Genomic DNA, 24,976 nt, shown 5'->3' with positions numbered 1-24,976 from the left:
TTTTATTTTATGTGTATGGGTGTTTTGTCTGCAAGTACGTTTGTGCACTGCACGTGTGCAGTGCCTGCGGAGGCCAGAAGAGGACACATCAGCTCTCCTGGGATTGGAATTACAGATGTTCACGAACTGTCATGTGAGGGCTGGCATTTGAACTCAGGACCTCTGGAAGAACAGCAAGTGCTTCTAACCACTGGGCCATCTCTACAGCTGCAAGAACATTATTTTTACTTTCAGTTGTTTTCGTTGTTGTTTTTTAGAGATAACGTTTCATGTAGCCCAGGCTAGCCTTGAACTGTGTAACAGATCCTCAAGCTTCTGATTCTTGCGAGGGCTCGGATTACAGGCACGTACCACCATGTTTGGCTTTTGTTTCAGGATAGGGTCTAACTTGTTATATGGCTGCGGTTGGCCTCAAACTCTCGATTTCTGTGATTCATCAGATTTTTCTCTTTTCTTGTGCCAGGACTTGAACCCAGGGCCTGATGAGTGCCAGACAAGTACTGTGCTATTGAGCTACATGCCTACCCTTCGAGAGTCAGTCTTTTCTGAAAAACACCTTAATTGAGGGCAGGGACAGAGTGCTTACTAGGTAAAATGCTGGCCATGAAAACATGAGACAGGGAGTTTGGATCCCCAGAAACTGCACAAAAAGCTGAGTGCAGGCTAGAGAGACGGCCAGGGATCAACGGCATGCACTGTTCTTGCAGAGGACCTGAGTCTGGATCCCAGCACCCATCCCAGCACCCAGCACACAGCCTCCTGGAACTCTAGCGCCAGCAGATCTGATGCACTCTTCTGTCTGAGAGCGCTGCGTACGCATGCATGTACCCACACACAGAACAGACAAACACAGGCTATAAAAAATAAAAATAAATTTTAAAGAAGCCGGGTGGGCCTGGTTGGCCATCTGTGATCCCGGTGCACAGGCAGCAGAGCCATGGGGAGAAAACTGTCTGGCTAGACAGCAAACCAGCAAGCTTTGGGTTCCGCCGAGAGTCTGTGTCAGTATGTGCGAGAGAGTAATCAAGAAAAGTACCCAGATCTTAAACTTCCACATGAACACATATAAATCCATAGCAACACCCATGTGCACCCACATGTATGTGAAAGCACACACATGTGTGCGCAAGCATGCACACACACGCGCACGCATGCATGCTCATTTACTGAGGTGTATTTCACTTTGCTGCTGCTATGTGCAGTGTGCATCTGAACTGGGTATAGTGGATCACACCAGCACTAAAGAAGCTGAGGCCTGAAGTTGGAGGGTTGATGGGAGTTCAGGACAGCAAATGCCAAAGAACCAAAAGACCAAAGAAACCCAGAACTCAAAGGGTCTGATCCAATATTGTTTGTGACGTGTTCAGAGATGCACACTCACCATCTCAGTCAGCCCCAAGGCAACCCCTACTCACTAGCCATCAGCCCACCACGTATGGCAAGAAGCTGACCCTCATTCCTAGTTAGTGCTGAACGGGACCTCATTGTCACAGGTGGAGTTGGTGTTGACATGTGACAGCCACGGGCTTCTCTGTCTTCCAGGTGGGGCCTTAGGATATATTTCCTGTCCTTGTGTCGGCTGAGGCGGTATTCTTCCTCACCCTCCCTCAGGGAATAGGCGCCTTGCTTATGTCTTTGCTATGACCTCATGTGTGCCTCTTTAACCCCTTGCCCAGGGCATACTGAGGGCCTCATTTGCAGAACTGAAGGAAAAGCTCTCAGGAGCCTCTGACTCTAACTGCCTTGCCGGCCCAGATACAGACTTCAGAGACTCGAGTCCCAGCAGCCTGCAGTACGAATGGGAGGAGACACTGTCCCCAGCCACAGTGGCCGCAGCAGCTGCATTGGTGAGGAGGCTGTGTGCGGCTCAGCCCACCAGCTTTGAGGTAAGTTTCACCAGCCCACGCTGGACTCTGCCCTGGGCCTGAACGGCTTCTCCATACTCTCTTCTTGCCGAGCTTAACCCACACACGCAAACCTTTGCTCCGGGCTGAGACCAGAAGCTGAGGCCCTCCCTCGTGTTAGAATCCAAGTCAACGCTCAGGAAAATTCTTAATCTGTGTGTCCATTTCACAGGTGAGGAAATGGAAGTTTGTGATACACGATTGGACAGTAGAGAGGTAGGTGGGGAAAAGGGAGGAAAACAAAAAAGAAGCAGAAATAGAGGAGAAGCAAGAAGGAGCTGGAGAAAGCAGACCTAGATCCAGGTGAACTTTTTAAGAAAGATTTATTTGTTTATTTTATGTATGTGAGTACACTGTAGCTGTCCTCAGACACACCAGAAGAGGGCATCAGATCCCATTACAGATGGTTGTGAGCCACCATGTGGTTGCTGGGAATTGAACTCAGGACCTCTGGGAGAGCAGTCAGTGCTCTTAACTGCTGAGCCGTCTCTCTAGCCCCATCCAGGTGGACTTAATTGGCAATAGGTAGATATGAATATTTAAGGGTTTCTGTAAGTCATTTTATCTCATACAGAAAGGCAGCTTGTGTTTTTGTCCATTGGATGTAATATTATCGTATAGAGGGCTTGCAGAATTTAGGAACCATACTCAAAGTCACCTAACTAGAAAGTATCAAATCTTGGCATTTCTCCGAGGCTGTCTGGTCCCACAGCAAGGCTTTTTACCCTGAGCATTATTTGTTGTAGGATTGGGATGCTCTGTACACTGTGGTATACAGAAGATGCCAGCACCTTCCCTGCCTGTAGTCATAGCAACCGTACTGATATCTCTGGGTGAACAGTAGTCCAAGCTGAGAACTGATACTCCCCTTACAGTCCTGTTCCGGGAACGGGAGCTGTGGAAAGCCACAGGACAATCTGCTTCTCCTGCCCAGCAGAGAGCACTTCTTGACCTCAGACTGAACATTTCCCTTTGTCATGTATCTCAGGGCAAGGTGCACAATGGAGTCTAGGTTTCCCTGAGGAGACAAGCAGTGTCTGTGTCAGAGGCCCCCATCTTCCTTAGGAATACAGTGTTAGGCTTTCCAGGGAAGCACTAACCCACACCACCAGATCCCACCCCCTGAGAGGACCAAGCCTCCCTGCGTTGCCAGGAGACTACAATGTCTGCCCCTTCCTAAGGCCAGTGGACCCAGACAAGATTTGTTTTCAGCCCTGAAACAAAGCCAGGACTTGGTGGCCCATAGAGAATAGACTCTCAGTGTGGCTTTCTCCCTCCCCCCTCCCTCCTCTCTCTGGGGGCGGGTGTTGGTAATGTGGGGGGCAATGGTGGGAATGGTCTAGCCAAAGCTTCCACTGGGAGGCCAGGGGAAGGGAAAAGTCCTGCTGGGGTGGCTGGAGAGGAGCAGACACACTTGTTCTGAAAGAAAACTCAAGGTGCACACATTTATTAAATGCTTGGCTGTAGAGCCAAGCAGATTGTTTTGTTTTGTTCTTTTTGGAGGCACTAGGGACAGAACCCATGACCTCATACATGCTACCTAAGAGCCCCAACACAAAATCACACCTCAGCCAAATGCCCTAGAAACCTGCACAAGATGGGTTTACTTATAGGTAGGCTATTGGCAGCTGCAGATGTGTTCCTAAATCCTACAGTCAGAGGAGAAACAGGTCCAGGACTCTGAGGTCTTCAGGTAGCACAGTGGGCTGACAGAGAGCTTACCTGAGTCGGGGCCAGCCTTTTGATGCTGCCCATGAGTACCAGCAGTGAATGTGAAGACAGGGTGTCCAAGGGGGACTCCTAGATTCTGGGGTGGACACACTGACCTCCACGAGTCCTCTACAGTGTTTTTTTTATGTTTCTGAGACAGGGTCTGGAACTTAGGATGACCCCCGTTTGTGCCTCCCAAGTGCTGTGACTGCAGTGTGTGCCACTGTACTGGTTATGTCATGTGTTGTTCTGAGACCAGGCTGTTGTTGGTTCCACTCTAGCAACCCCTCAATGCTGGAGAGCTCAGACATGTCCGAGTCATTGCAAAGCAGGCAGCAGGAGGTGGACCGAACATGGATCCTCTGGGCTTGCCTTTCTTGTGGCCTCAGGCTTGAGTTGCAGCAGAGATCTGGATTAGAGGGAGGAAGTGGAATGGAAATATGAAGTCAGTTTCCCCAAACTGAGCAACTATGGGTGTCAGGGATACACTTTGGAGGCCGCCCTCTGTCTGTGTTGGGACACTCTGTGACTGGCCTTCAGCTGAGAACTAGAAATCTTGACAGTTATGAAAAAGATAACGAGAGTGTGTGGGGTATGTTCTATGGAGGTGTGGTGAGGTACAGGGGGAAGAGGTACCCCTGGCTGGCCTATGTTGGGAATCCCTTCCCCCTGAGGGACACGTGATGGTATAGTATAGAATAGTTTATTAAGGGCATGGGGTGGGGAGTTAAGAGGGTAGTAGAGGCACAGAGAGAGAGAGAGAGAGAGAGAGAGAGAGAGGGAGAGAGAAGGAGGGAGAGGGGGGGAGTGGAGAAGTAGAGAAGAAGAGGCCAACCATGAGCACATGGGGGTAATTGGGAAAGGAGGGACAAAGGGGTTAGAGCAAGAGGAGCAGGAACAAGAGAGGTAACTGTGGGGTGGAGTTTGGAAGAATCCTAATATTGACTATGCTTTCCTGTCTCACTGTTGACAGTCACTCGTCTGCTTAAATCCAACATTACTCAAGCATCAGGTCAATGCAGATGACAAAAACTTATTGTAATCAAACCATTATTGATAGATCAGGGCCACAGAACAGACTCAGGAACTGATTCTGACCCTGAAGGAATGCTGTATAGCATATTTAAAGGATGAAACCATAAAGCAAAGGGGAGCAGGTGGGCTGTAGCACTGTCCAATCATATTTGACGTAAGGGGTTGAGCAAGGGAGTTTCCACCAATCAGGATAGGAGCTGGTCCCTGGGCCTGGGAACATAAACTTGTTTGACCCTGCCTGTAAGATGAGGAAGTTGTTCTTAAGTTGCCTGGGCTCAGACACTGTTCTCTGATAATAGAAGCTGTTTGACTATTGGGAAGTCCCAGCTCCCCTGGGGCCTGGGACCTTGAACTTAGTTTCTTCCTATGGTTAAATGAAGTCTGAAAATGTTCACAAGGCCTTGTGTTCCATCCTTAGTACCATAGAAAACAAAACCAGATCCCCAAAACCATAACAAACAAAACCCAGTAGCTGGAAGACAGGTACTGGATTGGATATGTGGCCTTACCACCCAGCTGTCGTTTGACTGCTCAGATTGCTCTGCAAGAATGTCTTGGGGCAGGGGATGGATCAAGCAATCATGGGGATCCCTTTGATATTTTGTCCCCTTTGCATCCCAGACCACAGAGACATTCCTGATGCTGGTGTCTGATCTCCAAGGCCTTTCTGCAGATGAGCTGACAGAAGTCTGGAGACGCTCTTCTTTGAGATGCCAAGATGATTGGTAAGGAGGGGCCTTACTCCAGGTGGCGGCTGGACCACAGGTCAGCTGCCTTTGGGGAATTTCTGATGGGGTAGGTGGCCTTGGTACTCTCTAGGGTCCTCAGGTGGGGTGTGACCCCCCACTTGCCAGGGTGGGATCCAGAATGCAAGCTTTGTGGGGCTGAGATGGAATGTGAAGGCACAGGTAAAGATGGCACTGTTCCCCTGGAGCAGCATCTGTTCAAGCTCATGCCAAGCACCTTGGGCCCCCCATGGAGGCTTCTCGGGTGTCTAGTACGGGGTTCTGCAGGCTGGGATCCCACCCCAACCTCATCCTCACCCTCATTCCAGCTGAGCTGGGGCCAGGAAAGGTGTGAAGGGATCCTCGAACCCAGGGTTCTCCCTGAGGATCTCACTCCAGGGACTCCACACTGGGCTGGGTCACCTCAGGGTAGCTTCCTACTCTTCATGAAGCAACCACATAACATGATAAGGAACATGCGACTTTTGTGACTGCTGTCTGTATTCATTCTTTGAAATCCTAAATAATTCCACTAGCAAGTGCTACTGCTATTTCTGCTCCTTGGATTTGCACAGAACATTTAGGACACTTGCCTGAAGCGAAACAGCCAAGTTTCTTTGTTTTGCTGTTTAGCTCAGCTGGCTTAGAACTTACAGCAATGTTCCTGCTTCATACTCCTAAATGCTGGGACTCCAGGACTGTGCCACCATCAGCCTTAGGATGAAGAATCTTGGGGTTAGACGGTGGGGAGGCCCTTCCAGGTCCATATGTTTCAAGAGAGCTGGTAATCTCTTGGGTACCCTCTGCTCTTGCCCTTGCCCCTCCTGAAGGCCAGCCCCACAGACAGAAAAGAGAAATAGTTGAGGGTGTGCGTGTGACTCTCAGCCCACAGCGTGTCTGTCTCCCTGGGGAATCACGGCAGCCCTGGAGTAGGTCTTGTCACTATAGTCCCATTCTGCTGTTGAGCCGGCTGAGTCTCATTGACAGAGCAGATGCTGGAGAGCGTTGGGGGAGGCTGGGACTCCACCTGTCCCCCTCACTGCCTCCTGTGGCCCCAGCTTCACATCTATGCACAGGGAATGGCTAGGACCAAGAAACCCTCATATGGTCACCGTTCCCAGTCCAGACACTGCCTCTCCAGTCTGCAGCGGGACAGTACGATGTCTTTGTGGAGACTTCTAACTTTTTTTTCAGCAGTCTTGAAATAAAAAGGTAAACATTTGAGATAGACAAAAAAATTAATAAATTCCTTGCTTATAATAAATAAACAAACTCTTTCCCCAAACTTGTAATCTAAGCAACACTGGAGGCTGAGGCAGGAGGATCATAAATCCAAATCCGGGCTACAGACTGAGTTCAAGCTCAGCTACTTAGTGAGATTCTGTCTCAGATGATGCAGGGAAGTTGTGCAGTACCAGAGCTCTTTCCTACCTAGTGGGTGAGGCCCTGGGCTCGGTTCTCAGTGCTATGCAAACAAGGTAATAAAATTACTTCGTGCCTTCCTTGGTGCTGGGCTGAGAGCATCAGATGCTTAAACTGAGAACCACTGGCTATGCAGGGCCTCATCCCCACATCATCCTCTGAGAACCGCTGGCTATGCAGGGCCTCATCCCCACATCATCCTCTTGCTGGGTCCTGTCAGAGGGTGAACTAGACTCTTCCGTTAGCTAAGTGGGCATGGCAAGGTGGACACAGGCCCAGCATGGCTCCTTCTTTGGAGAGTTCAGGCATGTCCCTCCCCTGGCCCCAGCCTTGGTGGTCCCCCGATGTGACACAATTCTGTGCTGCTCTCCTCAGGCACCCGCTGGTAGATGCTCTGTCCTCCTGCGGTACTCAGAACTGTGTGAGCCTCATGAAGCAGCTCATCCTGGCTAGGGAGGTGACGGTAGGCCAGGCTGAGGCGTGGCTGTGGTCGCTGGCCTTCATCTCAAAGCCCACAGACACCATGGTGCACACTCTGCTGGTGAGTCTACTCCCCAACCCCCAGCCCTGAACTCTTTCCTTGGCTGGGTTGCTGGACACATGAGGGGAAACTGTTTCCATCCTGGAGTTGTGTTTCCGCTTCATAGCCCAGGGATGGAGCTACATCCTGGTGCAGTGTTCAAGGCAGGATTTACTGTCACACATCTGGTCTTCATATATGTGCCCGGCTAGCCTGGAACTTGTTACGGAGCCCAGACTGACGTCTAACTGCATTGTCCTGCCTCTGTCTCCCAAGTTCTGAGACTTAGTGTGTGTGCCACCAGGGCAGTGAGAACTAGCTTTGAATTTCAGCAGTGCGTGTGGCTGTTGTGAGTCAGTGACTCACCTCTGAACTTCTCAAAAAACAAATGTGCATGTGGATGTGTTTGCACGAATGTGAGCACATGTTCATAGAGGCAAGGTTACTTTTCTTTTTGTTTCTCTCCCTTTCTTCTTTCCTTCCTTTCTGTCTTTTTTTTGGGTGGGGGGTAGGGTTTCTCTGTGTATCCCTGCCTATCCTGTCCTGGAACTGGCCCCATAGACCAGGCTGGTCTCTAACTCACAGAGATCCCCCTGCCCCTGCCTCTGCCTCTCAGAACTCACCGATGCAGGGTCTGCTCATCCCGGCCATCCCCCAGCCCTCCTGAGACTGGCATAGTCCTAGTTCTTCTGTCTTAAGCCTGTGGTGAAAGATGACGTGCTCTGTGTAAAGCAGTTCTCCAGCTGCGCAGCACCCAGTTAGAACCTGTTAACTGCGGGCCACCACGGGGCTAGAGAGATGGCTCAGTGGTTAGCAGTGCTAGCTGCTTGTGCAGAGGACCCAGGTTCAGTTCACGATTTTAGTTCTAGAGGATCTGATCTCCACAGATGGTATACCGTCACACCAGCACACTCATATATATGTCATTAAAAACAAACAGAAGCAGAGCTGCTGTTTAAAAACAACAACAACAAACTTTATCTGGGGTGTGTTGCAATGTGGAGCTCTGTGAAACTAACCAATGGTTTCAATGAGCAAAGTCCCATTTCTCTCACAAAGCCTCATTTGCCTTGGGAGGTGGAGGTGCTTCTTGGGAATGCTCATCCCACTGTCCCAGGCTGGGAGTGTGTGAGGGTGAATAGTCAGCATCTGTGACCACACTCAGTGGCTGGGCCTAGCCAGAGTCCCTAGGAGCATCAGGCACTGATGAGGCTCTTGGTACCCCTGAGCCCCAACAGCTTTTTGAGGGTGTATAGGGAACAGCTAAACTTTCTACCCTGACCCTTGATCCTGGGATTGGTTCCACAGGCTATATGTGGCGCTCAAGGACACAAATTTGGGAACCAACTTTGATCTGTGTCTACACTGGACTCTGAGTGACCCAATCCACAGCCCACTAGGTGACACACTGGTCACAATCACCGTCCAAGGGCTGGGCAGACTTGTCCCCCTCCATCCCTCCCCCATTCATCTGTGCTTTGTGTGGTGTGGATATAAGGCATAGGCGCTGACCTGCCCAGCACAGCCTCAGTTTCTCTGTCTGTATTATGGGGCAGCGCCATAGATCAGGATATTGTTGGCAAAGCGAGTGGCTGGGACAGACAGCAAGAGACAGACAGACAGTATGAGGAGAGGATAGCAGGGGTGCTTGGTTCCAGTCAAGGTCGAAATAAACAGCCTTTCCTTCTTCAAGGGAGAGTAAATTCTGCCTGAGGCTCGTCTCTCTAAGCTTTAAACATTTCATTTGAATATGATCATGTTTTTGACTTTTAAAAATTACCCAATTGTTTTTGCGTATGGGAGGCACATGTGTGGAGGCCAGAGGACAGCTTTGGACAGGTCGGTTCTCTCATTCCATCCTAGTCCAGGGATCTAGCTTAGCTACCAGAGCTGGGAGTCAGGTGCCTTTTGTTTTGATGAATACAGAAAAAACAACAGCAACAAAAACAAACAATAATAATAATAATAATAATAAACGAAACGTGCTTTAAAACTATTTGTGCCTGTGAATTTTCATAGAACACACGTGCTGAGATGCACGCACCAGGATTCACGTACTCTGAAATGCACACATGCATATACATACACACAGAGGCACATTTGCATATCCATACAGAGCTTCATTTGCACATGCACATTCATATACATATACACCTTTATATTCACTCATACACATTCACACACACACACACACACACACACACACACCTGCTTCCAGAGAGGTGTGCATGTGGCCCCCATTCTCGTGAGGACCAGTGGGAAACCGTGTGTCCACAGCAGAACTCTGTCAGCACTGGGCGCTCTCAGGCGACATTCACAGCCAGGGCCCCAAGAACTGTGTTTTTCAGAACTGAGCCCAGGGCTGCTTTAGACACAGCAAGACCTGAACCTGGGAATCCAACCCCAGGGCTAAGGCAGGGCTCCGTCTCCTGTAGGCTGGGCAAAGTGAGGCAGGCTACTTCTCGTCTCTGAGAAGCTTCCATGAAAGCAAAATTGACAGGAAGAGATGGAAGACAGTGATGGCAGCCGAGGCTGGTGTGCTGGGAGAGTTGTGTGTGTGTGTGTGTGTGTGTGTGTGTGTGTGTGTGTGTGTGTACCGGGAGGCAGACTGGTGTGGGAGCTTATTGCTCGACTCACAGGCACCTCTGCAGCTGATAGTTAGACCAAGATAGTCCAAAACAAACAAACAAACAAAAAACCCCAACAAACAAACAAACAAACAAACAAACAAACAAAAAAACCCAAATCAAATGGCCAAGCTTGCATTCAGAGAAATTATATTAAAAAGAAAGGTAGTGAATGCCTTCTGACTGTGTTAGTGGACCAGTTGTCTTCATGACACCTCTGAGCTGATTCTAGCCCCCTGCCCAGACCTCTCAGTCCTCTAAGGGAGGTTTCAGTTTCTCTGGGTACACCAGAGGACCCTGGCCTTCCCTTGGGGACCTTCTGGTCTCTGACAAGAGAACTTCTCTCTTATGCAGCTTCCCCAAAGGAGTGCCACAGTCTGCCTAGGCCACGGGCTTATCCACTTGGTCCAGAGAGAACGTGGGCTCATGTCTTGCTCTTGGGAGAGAGCAAGAGCTATTCTTCTGTATGTGGGGTGGCCAGGCCCTGTGTCCAGGATCCTCCACCCACTTCTGTTTAGTGACCTTCATCCTGTTTGCTCTAGCTGGCAGCTTAGACCAGGGTCACTGATCTCAGTACTGCTGGTGTAGGGTGGGGATAACTGTGTGGGGTTGTCTTACCCTAGAGAGGCCGTTTGGTAAGACCCCTGGTCTTAGATCATGACCACAGCACCCTCCCCACCTCCTACAGCTTTCGTTGTTCTTGCTATGTCTTTGCTTCAATAGGGTCTCACTATGTGGTCCAGGTTGGCTCCGAACTCCTGCTTTTCCTGCCTCAGCCTCCAGCCAGCTACAACCACAGCACCACATCCAAATATTTTAACCAAATTTGATTTTTTTCTTCTGGTGCTCAACCTCTGAATCAAGGGCCTTGCATACGCTAGACAGGTTCTATGCCTGAGTGACACTCCTTGCCCCCAGATTTCTTCTAAATGACAAAAACATTCCGGTTCCCCTTTAGCCTAAAAGCATAGATCTCTATGCGGGATACACATCAGGGGTCCTGGGATCTCTCTAGAAATAGTCCATGCAGAGTCCCTTATCCACTGTGGGAGGTAGAGGTCAGGCTACTGTGAATTTAGGAAATGCCATGCTGAATCGGGTTTGGGGAGGATTGAGGTCCCTCTCACAGTTCACTTACCAGACTTTTTGGGGTGGGGTGGGCTGTTGCCTATCCCTAGCCACTGCTGCAGACTCCAGAGGCCAGCCCAGGGGCCTTCCTTGGCATCTCAGCTCTGGTACACAACCTCTGTGCTGCTTTGGATGGGCACTGCCAACAGCTACCCGGAGTTGGCTCGCTTGTGAGGACTCTGGGAGAGGCTTTGGGTTTGAACTGCAGCTTCCCAGAACCTGTGGATGACGGCCAGGTGAGTGGAGCCAGCGTCTCAACACCAGGCTCAGGTCTTGCCTGGCAGGTCGTCCTTGGACAAGTGGGAGGCTGGAGACCTTTCCAGTCCTCATCCTGCTGCCATGTTTTCGCAGCTTCAGCTTGTGCTGAAGGCCATCGGCAATGCAGGTCTTGCGGCAGCAGCTCTGACCCCCGCGCTGAATACCTGCGCATCCCTGAGGGGCAACTCTCCAGAGATCCGGCTGGCGGCTATCCAGGCCTTCCGGAGGATTCCTTGCTCCGCAGACGTGAGTCCTTGTGTTCTTCCCTCTCTGGCTGCAGTTGGGCAACGAGCAAACTTGATGTAGGTGTCAATACACCTCTTCCTTCAAAATGATTATGTATTTACTGAGCAGTTCCTATGTGCTGGGTACCGGCTAGGTCTAGTGTGAGCAGGCGCTCTGTCTCCGTCCTCTAGAGTCTGTGTTTGGTGTAGCAAGTAAACACACAAATAAGCATGTAGTTTCTCATGCTGCCATGTGGCCGAGATCCACATGTAGCAGTGCTGGTAGACTCTGTAGGCTACTTCTGGGCCTGCTATCTGCTCTTGTAAATAAAGCTTTATTAGTACACACAGAGCCATGGGATATCTATAGCTTCTTTATTGTTACAACTGCTGAGTGGAATCTTTGCAAGAGAAGCTGCAAGGCCCAAGAGAGTCATTCCTGTATCTCTGTGGGAAAAGTTTGCCCACCATCTGTCACTGGGTCAAGGTCTTGCCCATGGACCACTGAGCTCTCTGTGGTCTGTTTCCAGCCCTGCAAGCACACCTTAGCCTCCTTTCTGCCCTTTCCTCCAGATGTCCTCAGGCCTCACTCTGCAACTGTATGAGAGCATGGCTGGGGAGCTTTCAGTTAGTAAAGTGCCTACTGTGCAAGTGTGAGGTTCTATCCCTAGCACCCCACAGAGAAGCTGGGCTTGGTGAACATGCCTGTAATCCCAGCACTGAGGAGGGAACAGAGATGGGAGAAACCACAGTGTTTGCTGGCCAGCCAGTCCACATGAACTGCTGAGCTCCAGGCTCAGTGACAGACCTCAGTTCAGAAATAAGGTGGTAACCCATATAACATAATCCACAGTAAACAAGTCTTTAAAAGGGGGATGGGGAAGAGCTGCTGCAGAAATGGCTGCGTTGCCCTCACAGAGGACGTGGTTTAGTTCCTGGTACCCACATGAGGCACACAACCACCTGCAACTCCAGTTCCAGGTGGGCTCCTCTACACACATGCTGCACATAAACATATGCAAGGAAAGACACCATAAATAAACAATAAACCTAAAAAGAATAAGGTGGACAGGGGCTGGAGAGATGCCTCAGAAGTTAAGAACACTTGCTGCTCTTGCAGAAGACCTAGATAGTGGCCCAACTACCTTTCACAGTAGAGCCACAGGTGACAGTATGGTGGAGAATTTGCCTATGATACACACACACACACACACACACACACACACACACACACACACACACAGACACACACACAGACACACACACATGTACTTACATACATGTACACACATACATATGCACTCACACATGCACACACACAAACATATGCACACACATACACACAAACACATATACATGCACTTACATACATGTACACACAAACACATACATATGCATTCACACACATGCATACACACAAACGCATACATATGCACTCACACACATACACACACATGCATATATATGCACAGACATACACACATACACACACACTACTCACTATGACATCTTCATTGCTGTTTTGCCTAACACTGAAGCTCCCAGATCGCCAGAGTCCCTGCTCTTGCCTTCCTATCTTTCCTTGTGTGTTATGTATCTTGCACATTAACCTTCATCACACTAGGACCTGAGTGTCTGGTTGATTGGGCCTGGGTCAGCCATGCTCATGATGTCATCTACCCCATCAGGCACATAGTAGGTGCTCAGAAGTACATAGTATGCATGGATGGCCAGATGGCTGCACTGTGAGGAAAGTTGGGAGGGGTTGATGGAGAGGGACAGAGCCTGCGGGTGGCTTTCTTAGAACTTGACCTGGAAGCACTAAGACATTTATATTTCGTGTTTGTGCAGCTTTGTAAATAAAGTTTTATTTGAGTGCATGGGCATGTTATTACATGTATGGAAACTGACCAGGCTTTGGTGTAGGAGGACTGGAGAATAGGCGTGACCCCATTACATCTCATAGAGTCACAGGGACAGTGTGTTGGGGAAGTTGTAGAAGCTGGTGGGGTCATGGGGTCAACTGTAGAAACAAGGGCACTATGCAGGGAGGGGACTGAATGGCAGATTTTTTTCCCAAGCCAGAGGTCAGTTCTCTTGCGCCTGTACCAAGCCCCCAAGGAAGACACGGAGCTCCGTATCAACGCCTACCTGGCCCTGATGAGGTGTCCCAGTGAGGAGGTGTTTGCCCAGGTGCGGCACACACAGGCAGCTGAGCGGTCCACCCAGGGTGAGTAGGGCGGTGTGGGGTGCTGGGGTGGAGCTGAGCCAGGTGTCTCGTGGGGTGTGCAGTGTGGTTAGGAGTCCCCTCAGCCTCTGCTCCTCTAGTTGTACCATTGGCCTTGTGTCTTCTCCCACATGGTAGTTCCAGCCCCATCCTGCCCATGGGTAGCTTGAGAAAATCCCCGTCTCTTAGGTCCTTAGATTTCTCAGGACTCAGGTCTGCTCACTCTGGGCAGATCAGACAGTTCTGTAAAGAGACTCCAGGGCCAGCCTGGTCTGCATGAGACCCTGGCTGAGAAGAGGCAATCACCAACAAAGACTCCAGCCACCAATTCTAGGTCCCTTTGGGGATCAGTGAGTTCCCTATAAATGGGGGAACTTTGGAATATGAAAGATAAGTTCAGCTGACAAAACAAAAATCCCAGAAACAGCTGACCAGTCATGATGGCGCACATCTGTAAATTTGGCAGCACAGGCAATAAGGCAGAAGACTCAGGAATCCCAGGCCAGCCTGGGCTACTCACTATAACCCTGTCTCCGAAGAACAAAGGTTGGGCCTGGGGCTCAGCGGTAGATCAGTTCCTAACATACGAAAGGCCTGGCCTCCATCCTGCACTGTAAAAACAATGTAAAGTTGTAGAATGCACCGTGCAGTGGTGGCACACACCATTAACCCCAGCACTCAGGAGGCAGAAACAGTGGGTCTCTGTTTGAGGCCAGCCTGGTCTACTGAGTAAGTTCCAGGATAGCCAGGGCTACACAGAGAAACCCTGTCTCAAACAAACAAACAAACAAATACTTAGCTTGTTAACAGCTTGGTTCTAACCTCAGCCCAACTTATCCTTGCCTGTGTGCCCAGGAGAGGGACTCACATTGCGATGAGCCTTCCAGGTCTGTGAAATGGGGACACTTCAGTGTGTGCCTCGGGGGATGCTAAGGGGGAGTGTGAGCTGGTGCATGAGGATCTGTTGTTCTCTGTGCAGTCCTGTTTGAAAGGGCAGAGCAGGAAAATGGGTGAACAGCGAAGGCCTTCTTCCCCCAACCGAGGAAGGTATCCCCTGAGAGCATCTCTCAGGTGGTATCAAAGCTTCAACACAGTAGAGAGCGTGCCTGGCTGTGCGAGGCCCTGGGTTTCATCCACATCACTACAGACAACCAGCCAGCCAGCCAGCCAACCAACATACATCTTTATAACAGACAAGCACACACCCTATCTGTTTTACCTGCCCCCACCAAGGGCTGGAGGCTGTTTTCAGCCTTGGGTCATTAACACCAATAATCCTAGGTGACCTGCCTGCACACCTGCACACCTAATGTGACATGACACTTTCCCGAAACCAAACCACCCGTGCAAGTATCCTTCTGAGCCAGGGATGTGGCTCAGCAACAGAGCACGTGCTTTGCATGTGTGATAAGGCCTTTAGTTCCTTTGCTGCAGAACAGACAAAACCAGGCCCATGCTGCAAATGGCCTTCTGTGGACACAGGGTCACAGAGCATCATAGTAGTGTTAGTTTCAGGCTTGAAGCTGAGGAAAGGGCTGAGGTAGGGGATGACCCTGTCTTGAATCATAGTAGTCAGCCTGCCAAGCTTCCTCCAAGGGATCAGCCATGGGCCATAGATACCAAGCCTTGGGCTGCCCAGTAGGATAAGTGGGTTCCCTGCCCCTCAGATCCACTTTGCCTCGTGGCCAGATGTTCGAGAAGCTTCCAGCTGTGCCCTCCGGGAGCTCACATCAGACTCCTTGGTCAGGGTTCCCACTAGGCTCTGATAATACCACAGACTCACACCTACTCACGATATCCCTGCAGGACCCTTTTGTCTGCCCAGAGATGTCAGACCCTCTGGCCTTTGACTGACCTTTGCCAACAGCCCCGTGAGTTGGAATCACAGTTCACAGATGAGAAACCCGAGACTTAGAAAGCTGGAAAGAGCATCTTGTGTGACCTTAGAAGTGACAGGACCAAGGTCTGGAGCGGGGAGGGCTCAGTTACTGAATGCCTGCTGAGTGAGTTTGAGGAGCTAGGTTCCATCTCTAGGGCCCATGAAAACATGTTGGTGCAACTGGATCCTAGTGCCAGGGAAAGAGACACAGCTCACTGTGTTCCTCAAGTTCTCTGGCTGGCTAGCCAGCCTAGCTGAGTCAGCAGGTTCCAGAGAAAACGTGAGAAGCCTTGCCTAAAAACAAACAACATGGACAATGTCCAAGAGCTATCTCAGGAGTCCTCTGGCCTCCACATACATGCACATGCATGCACATATATGTGCACCTGCATACACATAGGAAAGTTTTTAAAGGGGCTGGGTAGAATAAGAATTTGAAATGAAGCTTGATATCCTCATTTCACAGATGAGGTCCAGAGAGGGCATGCCACCATCCTGAGGTAACACAGCTTGTACCTGTGGAACTAAACTGGGGTTCAAGCCAAGGGATCCCACTTCATAACTTTGCCCTCAGGGAAACGCATCAGAATTCCATACACAGGCTGGGTTCCATCCTGTCAGCTTCCATAGCAGGCAGGGTCCTGAGCAGCCCTGGCATGAGGCATGGCAGGCCTGGGCTCAGTCAAAGAGCCTTGTGGCTCACCTTGTGTGTGTTGCTGCCACTCTGCCTCAGTGGGTTCCTTTGTGCGGAGCCACATCCTGCAGCTGCTGGAGACGGATGATCCCCTGAAACGCGACCTCCGGGACGCCCTCCCCGAGGACATCCTCAGTCAGCAGTTTGAGACGGAGACCTGGAAACACTCCTCTTATTCTGACATCACCTTCCGCTCAAGTACGGCTCACCGGGGTCCACAACGCCTGGGGACCTCAGAGCTCCAGTCTCCCAGAACACAGGGGCTAAGGGTACCCTCTCCTCTGCCTGGACCATACAGAGCAAGTTCAGGGCTAGCCTGGGAAATTTACGGAGCCCTGTTTCACACAGTGGAAGCTGCAGTTCAGTGGTAGAGCTTCCCCTGTTCACACTGGCCTGTGTTGGATTTCCATATGGGCAGTAGGTGGGAGGGGCAGGAATCTTTTCGGTTAGGTCTCTGAACCACATCATGCATCCTGGGAAGCATAGAGTATGGAGGGATGCTCTGGCACCTCCCTCAACCTTCATCAGGTGTCTGAGGTGATGTATAACCCTCTCCTGGGGCAGGATACACCGTCTCTAGCTCTGAGGATCTCTTTTCCCTTAGCATCTGGCAGCCTGGGAGCCAACCTGGAGAGGACCCTCCTCTTCTCTCCCAAGTCTTTCCTCCCTTGCTCTGCCATGGTGAACCTCACCGTCCACACTGCTGGCTGGGCCTTCAACCTGCTGGAGGTAAGAGTGCTGGCCTTGCCTTTTCCCTAAGGTTTGTCCTAGAGGCAGGACAGGGAGTGATCCCACCTGTCCCTCTGTCTATCCACCTGCCCTGCATCCATTGTTTTATTCATTTATCATTTTTGACCTATTTATCTACTGCCCATAGATATTTATCCACCCATCCATCCATCTACCCATCTGTCCATCCACCCATCCATCCTCCCATCCATCTACCCACCCATCCATCCATCTATCCACCCACTCATCCATCCACCCACCCATCCATCTACCCATCCATCCATCCACCCATCCACCCATCTATCCACCCACCCATCCATCCATCCATCCATCCATCCACCCACCCATCCACCCATCCATCCATCCACCCACCCATCCATCCATCTATCCACCCACTCATCCATCCACCCACCCATCCATCTACCCATCCATCCATCCACCCATCCACCCATCCACCCATCTATTCACCCACCCATCCACCCATCCATCCATCCACCCACCCATCCATCCATCTATCCACCCACTCATCCATCCATCCATCCATCCACCCACCCATCCATCCATCTACCCATCCATCCATCCATCCATCCATCCACCCATCCACCCATCTATCCACCCACCCATCCATCCATCCATCCATCCACCCACCCATCCATCCATCCATCCATCCATCCATCCATCCATCCATCCATCTATCCACCCATCCATCCACCAATCCATCCATTTTACTCCACCATCTATCATTCCATCCATCTCTCTGATCCATTCATATATCCTAATATCATCTATCTATCTATCTATCTATCTATCTATCTATCTATCTATCTATCATCTGTGTCTATCACTCTTATTCCATCGCCCATCCATTCATATTCCCACCTTCCATCTGTCTCCATCCATCCATCCATCCATCCATCCATCCATCTACCCATCTACATTCTCTCTATCCACCCACCCACCTCTATCTATCCATATAGCTACTATCCATTGCAGAAATATTCCTCCTCTAGCAGACACTGTATCAAGCAATGTGCTCAGCCCTGGACACACAGTATAAACAACTGAGCCACGGTCCCTGCTTGTCTGGCACTTTTCAATCTGGGAGGCTGTTGTGGGAATTTTCTCGCTGGGTCGGGGAGTACTAAGTAGCTTCTATGTCCCCTGTCCAAAGTCCTAATGACGAGCCAAAGTTTGAGTTCTCCAGAGTTCACCTGAGGAACCAATGAATTCATTAAGCTAACTTTCAGAGCAGCCTTGCTGGAAGGTCTGCACCTAGCATGGATGGCAGCTCCTCTATGACTGCATAGATGGAAACCTCTGTCTCTAGCCTGTGTACTCTAGTCGCTCTGCAAGGCCAGAGGCCACATGCAGTTGAGACTGAATGGCGTCTGTCTGACTGAGAGGGATGATGACTCTACTCAGCCCTTCCTTCCACAAGGAATCAACAGGCAACAAGCCCAGCAGTGACCATCTGTGAGCAGACACAGCTGCTCTGGTGAAGATGGCCACAGCGTTGTTCAGAAGAAGACAGCTGAAAATGACCATACAACTTTAACTGTGTTTGGAGACATGAGGTTGAGCTGAGACAGGAAGGGTGGACATTGGATTACATTTCTTGTTGCTGTAACAAACACGACAAAATCAGCTGAGGGAAGGAGAGTTTGATAGTGTAGTCCACTGTGGCAGGAAGTCATGGCGGTGGTAGGAGTGTGAGGTGGCTAATCACATTGCATCCACAGTTGGGAAGCAGATCACGTGTATGTGTGTCTGTGCACACACATACACACACACACACACACACTCGCACATGCACACCTGCACTAGTGCACAGCTTGCTTTCTCGTTCTTGTTTTAAGATGTTTATTTATTGTCAAAGTAGATGTGGGTACCACGATGTGCATGCAGGGGGTGGGAGTCAGGTGTGTCCTTCCTCCACGTGGGTCTGAGGGATAGAACTCACATTATCAGCACTGGCTACAAGTGCCTTTTTCTACTGAAGCTTATCACCGTCTCTGAGTTTCTCCATTTTACTCAGTCCAGGACTCCAGCTCATACACTGGGATAACTTTAGCGTGGGTCTTTCTTCTAATTCTAGCCTCTTTGGAAACACCCCTAAAGATGGGCCCAGAGATGTGTTTTGATGGATGGCAATTCTAAATTCAGTCAAGGTGACCTGTGCAGAGCTGAGGTCAGAGAGTAGCTAAGCAAGTCACTAGTGTGTTGTTCATAGGGAACAGAATGAAGGAAGGGGTGAGGGGTGTGCAGAGAGAGAGAGAGAGAGAGAGAGAGAGAGCGTGCAGGGGAGTGGGGTGACGTGAGAGAGCATTCACTTGTCACCATGAGGAATGAATGAGCTGAGGGGCCACTGTGAAAGACACCCCCCCCTCTCTCTCTCCTTCCTTCATTTCTTTCCCTTTCTTTCCTTTCTCCCTCACTTCTTTTCTCCTTCCCTTTTCTTCCTTTCTCCCTTCCTCCCTCCCTCCTTTCTTTCTTTCCCCCTTTTGGTGCTGAACTCTGGAGCATGCTAGGCAAACGCTCTCCTGAGCGCCCAGGAAGAGGGAAACTCTCTGAGGCTGGTGTCCTGTGCGTTGTGTGAAGTCCTGACATTTGGCCCCAAAGCCCTGGAGTCTGTCTGCAGGACATTTGCTCTGTGCTCTCCTAACCCGTTCTGGTTGATGGAGACCAGAGCCTGTCTCCCAGATGTTGCCAGCTGGGGGTGGTGCTACCCCTTGTGATTTTTCACTAAACATCATCAAAGACATTTGGAGGCAGGAGGGGGGGGGGAGAGATTCAAGGGGACCGAGATGTCTGGGTAGGTGGGTAGAAGGAAAGAGAAGGCGGACAAATAGATCAATGGCCTGCAGACAGACTCTAGGGCTTTGGGGCCAAATGTCAGGAGAGAGGAGAGGTAAGTGAACAGGAGGATGCAGAATGCACAGATGGGAGGAAGGACAGACAGGAAAAGGGTTTTAATTAATTAATCAATTAGCTAATTAATTAATTAATGTGAGCATACTGAATCTATCTTCAGACAAGAAGAGGGCATCAGATCTCATTACGATGGTTGTAAGCCACAATGTGGTTGCTGGGAATTAAACTCTGGACCTCTGGTAGAGCACTCAGTGTTTCTTAACCACTGAGGCATCACTCCAGCCCCCAGAAAAAAGATTTATTTGTTCACCCACCGACTTCTGAGAACCACCTGAGCTAGCAGGTGCCTCATGGGTAATTTGTGAGTCCCACACACTCAAGTAGATTCCCATGAGAGGCCTGGGGGTGACGTTGTTGTTGTGTCATGGAAACCCAGGTAGATGTGTGATGTGTGTGGTCTGAGATCCAAACGGGAGAAGGAAGGCTGCCCAGAGGAGGTGCCGTTTGAGCCAAAATCCACAAGAATCCACAGGAGATTTTGCCTGAGAATTTGCCTTGTTTCCTGAGCCCAGATGGCCCCCAGGGAGCTCTGAGTGCTTCATGTCTGTTCCCAGGTCCCTGTTCCCATCCGACAACTCTTGATCACCTGTGTGAATTGGTCACTCATCTGTGAGCCTCTGGTTTCTCTCCCCAGCTGGGACTTCAGCTGAACAACGCTGAAGATATCCTCTTCAGTCTGCTGGGTCCCCGATCCTTCTGGAGGCAGGAAGAGAAGAGAGAGGCGGAGCAAGAGAATCCTTCAGGTCCAGAGCCCAGTCTGGACAGCTCTGAGTGTCCAAGAGAAAGATATAGAAAGATGAAGGACTTCCAGGAGAAGGTAATGAGTCTGGTGTGCTCTGACTACCCTGTCCCCCAGCCAGTGACCCGGAAGCTAGACCGGGCTCCTGGAAAGACTAGAGCTTTAGGTGTTCACGCGTCCCTGTGGACACCCACTAGCTAGGCCTGCTGGTGCTGAAGAGGTATACAGTGAAGGCCCAAAGCCCTACCTCTGTGCACCAGTGAGGCCAGAACATGAGCGGTTCTGTTCATCCCAGAGAACCCTCCATCTTCTCTTCTAGTCCCTAACCATCCCTAAGAGAGGGAACCACTGAGCTAACTTCTAACGACACCAGTGACTTCTGCCTTTCAAAAACTCAGCTCTGTAGATCTGGGTTCAGTGGCATGCATGTCTAACCCCAGTGCTCTGCGAGGCAAGGTGCTCGATGGCTAGCTAGTCTAGCCTAATCCGACGTCCAGCTTCACTGAGAGACTGCGCTAAGTGGAGAGGAATTGACCTCTGGCTCACACACACACACACACACACACACACACACACACGATATGATCTGAGAACATGGGTCACCCTCACCGAAAAGCTAATGATGTTATCATTCTCATAGGAGTCTTTGATTTGTTTTCTTTGAGACAGTTTTACTTTGTAGCCCAGGCTGGCCTTCAACTTACAATCCTCCTGCCTCAGCATCTTCATCCTCCATATGCTCCTTCTTCCTATCCTGCTCCTCTCCCGGGGAGCTTCGGAGACTATCTGCCACTGTAGAGTGCCCGGTATCCTCTCAGATGTGTAAATTACAACATGGACGCTTGCTCTGTTTCACTCATCCGTGGCTGTGAGGTGCCCCGTCCCCGTGCAGGCTGGGCTAGAAGCACTGTGCCACGGCCACTGAGCTACCCAGCAGGGTTTTGTTGTTATGATTTGTTTGTTTTGAGAAGGGTCTCGCTAGGTAGTTTAAGCTAACCTCAAACCCTCCATGTGACTTGGGCTAGACTGAAACTTTACCCTTCAGCACTTTCAAATATATGATCCTCCTGCCTCAGCCTTCTGGTGCTGAGATCTCAAGCCTGCTCAGCCCTGCCAGGCTAGTCTCTTACTTTAATCTGGTTTCCCTAATGACAGTGGTGATGAACCTTGTTTATGATTTTATTTTATATATGTTTTGTAACAGGGCCTAATTGTATAGACCAGCTGGCTTCAGACCTTCCACGTGCTAGGATTAAAGATGTGCGCGACCATGCCCAGCCTTATTTATTTTCATTTGATTATTTTTATTCTGTGTGTGTGCACGTGTGTGTGTGTGTGTGTGTGTGTGTGTGTGTGTGTGTGTGCTCGCTCACATGGCACAGGATGTGTGCAGAGGTCACAGGACAAATTTCAGTTCTTGATTCTCTCCTACCGCATGATCGGGTTTGGGTGCAGGTGTCTGAGACAGCTCGCCAGCCTCGTGAACAGTTAGTTCTTACCTGCTTGCTTCCCAGGTGGCTTCTTTGGTGAGATGTATATTCAAGTATTGGGTTCATTTTACTTTGTCAGCTTATTTTCTTATTGGGTTTTGAGACTTCTTTACTTTAGAAGTAAATCGGCACATTACTCAGAAACACCGCCCCTTAGTCTGTGGTGTTTGTATTCTTGTTGACTGGGTTGTATTCTTGTTGACTTTAGGCTAGGGTTCTCTTCCACTTTTCTGTATATGTGTGTGTGTTCATGTATGTGCATATGTATATGTATGCATGTGTGCACATGTGTATATGTATGTGTATACAGGTGTGTGCACAAATGTGTGTGTGCATGTATGTGTACATGCATGTATGCATACATACATGTGTGTTCTCACATGTGGGCTGCTAGAAAGATCAAGGGCATGTAGGGCCTCAGTCCAATCGATTCTACATTTGTTCTTTGATGTGCACGGTGCGCCCATGACCCAGTACAGATATGACTTCCTAGAACAGCCAGCTCAGATGAGCTGCAGTGGTCCGGCCCTGAACTGAGCTGTTTTCCCCTGGTTCCTTCTTCTGCATCCCCTTCTGGGATCCCCTCCAGCCACCTGAGCTGCACCAGGCCTCAGCCTCCCTGACTCCCGGTCTCCTCAGATCAAGATGGAAGGGTGCACTGCTGTGCTTGGCTTACGTTTTTCCTGAGCACTAGGGACCCAAACCCAGTACGCATGCTCGGAACAAGCGCTTTATGGATAAAACCATCTGCTCAGCCCCTGTGGTATTTCAAATCTTTGTTTTATTTGAGACAAAAATCTCACCGTGTAGCTCAGGTTGACTTCACAGTGGCCATCCCCCTGCCCCCACTCACTAGTGCACATTGGATCCCAACACCTCATAGAAACAGGTGTGGTGATGCCAGTACTGATGCCAATAGATGGAGACAGGAAGAAATCAGAAACTCAGAGTCAGTCTCAGTCTAGCAAGTTTGAGGTTAGCCTGGGCTACAGGAGACCCCTGTCAACCGAGAAAATGAAGTGAAAACTTGTGCTGAGAGTGGCCTTGGGTGTGCTTTTGTGGGGTGTGTGTATAGTGTCTGAGGGTGTGTGCCTTGTAGCCGGAAGCCTGTCTGCTGAATGATCATGTCCCGTTGCTAGTTACTGTTTTAGCAGGGACTGACTGTGTGCACAGGCTTTTCATGTGTATCCTGGAGGGCGGGGCCCGAGATGGGCACTCTGCCTACCGCATTTGCTCTTATAAAATGCCATTTCTGTGTACATTCAAGAGCCAGCAATGTGGGTGGCTTGGGTGTGTACTGACATGTTTAAACACAGACCAGATGTTAGCCCAAAGCCCAGGTGGGCTAGGAATAAACACTTTGTTCTAGCTGGGAATGGAGGCACGTGTCTATAAACTTAGGACTTGGAAGGTGGAGGGGTTTCCAGGCAAGACTTCGATTGGAGCTGCCTGGGTTACATGGGACTCTTTCTCGGGGGGGGGGGGGTGTTGTCTTAGAATGCACTCTCCTTCCTCTGTTATTGTCTTGTGTTTTACGCTCACATCTTCATATCACAAGAACAAAGAGTTTACACCAGACACTGGACATCCATATTGGCAAAGGGAGGGTCATCGCTATAACTGGTGGCCACTTCTTGGTGTAGTTCATCTTGCCTCCTACAGAGGGGTGGGGGGACAAACTACTATTTCTATCTTCAAAGAAGATAGATTGGATTTGGAGGAAGGCTGAGGCCTGTGGCCTGGAGTCAGGGAGGCTGAGGCCTAGTGCAGTTCAGGTGTCTGGAGGGGATCCCAGAAGGAGATGCAGAAGAAGAAATCAGGGAAAGCAGTTCATTCTGTTCAGCTCATTGCAGCTCGTCTGAGCCAGCTTCTTGTTTATGCCTGTTCTCCGAAGTCTGAACTGGGTCATGGGCACTACACGCATGTCAAAGAACATATGTGGTAGAGTGTGTTTGGTGGACTGGGCCCCACACGTCCTTGACCTTTCTAGCAGCCTATCCTCTCGTAACCCAACTTTGCTTCTCTGTCTTTCTTGGGGTTCTTCCTCAGGTGGCCCAGCGGTACAGGGCAAGGCGGGTACCAAGCTGCCAACTGAGTGTCAAAGTGTTCGGGCATGAGCTGAGCATCATAGACTGCGGGCCTCTGGGTGGCAACAGGACACGCTGGCCTCTGCACCTAGCTGAGCTCATCGTCAAGCTTCTCAAGGTATTCTTTGTCCCTTCCCCACCATTCCTGTCCCACCCCCTGCCTCCACTCCTGTCCCAAGACTCTACCCCTACTCCCTGCCCTCTGCCCCTGCTCCTTTCCTGTCTCAATCTTCTGTCCCAACCCTATGCCCTGCCTCCTGTCTCTGTCCCCAGCTCTGTGCCCTTCCTCCTGTCTCTGTCCCCAGCTCTGTGCCCTGCCTCCTGTCTCTGTCCCCAGCTCTGTGCCCTGCCTCATGTCTTCTGTCTCCACCCCCTTCCCTCTGCCTCTGCATACAAGTCCTCTAACCCCAGGTCTAGCTGCTCTTCTTCTCTGTCCCCGTCCTTTTGGCCATAGGACATGAATTTGGGGTGGTACCTGAGCCTCATGCATGCTCAGCAAGCACTCTGAACTGAGCCACACCCCAGCTTTGAAACAGAGATGTTAAATAAAACCAGAGAGCCTTCCTTCAGAGGGCCTCTGCTGTTAGTGCTTGGGCCTGCCTAGATCACACTGAAGATGTGCCTTGGGTTAGCTGAGACACCTACTT

General features: G+C 50.3%; 1 protein-coding gene across 1 annotated transcript in view; it reads left to right on the top strand.

The window, feature by feature from the left end:
* The window catches only part of LOC308440451 (uncharacterized protein), a gene marked incomplete at its 5' end in the record, with an annotated part of 109,286 nt that overhangs the window by 12,641 nt on the left and 71,669 nt on the right, over positions 1–24,976 (top strand). Inside the window, 10 exons of the mRNA XM_080942559.1 lie at positions 1,756–1,886; positions 2,077–2,120; positions 7,172–7,337; positions 11,122–11,307; positions 11,423–11,575; positions 13,639–13,783; positions 16,393–16,551; positions 16,958–17,082; positions 20,648–20,830; positions 24,292–24,447. Of these exons, the coding sequence (XP_080798685.1) occupies positions 1,756–1,886; positions 2,077–2,120; positions 7,172–7,337; positions 11,122–11,307; positions 11,423–11,575; positions 13,639–13,783; positions 16,393–16,551; positions 16,958–17,082; positions 20,648–20,830; positions 24,292–24,447 (1,448 nt within the window). The remainder of the gene's footprint in view (positions 1–1,755; positions 1,887–2,076; positions 2,121–7,171; positions 7,338–11,121; positions 11,308–11,422; positions 11,576–13,638; positions 13,784–16,392; positions 16,552–16,957; positions 17,083–20,647; positions 20,831–24,291; positions 24,448–24,976) is intronic.

This window comes from Micromys minutus, assembly GCF_963924665.1.
Source record: "Micromys minutus genome assembly, chromosome: 31".
Taxonomy (NCBI): domain Eukaryota; kingdom Metazoa; phylum Chordata; class Mammalia; order Rodentia; family Muridae; genus Micromys; species Micromys minutus.
The sequence above is the reverse complement of the archived record's forward strand: the minus strand, read 5'-3'. Positions and strand labels throughout refer to the sequence as shown.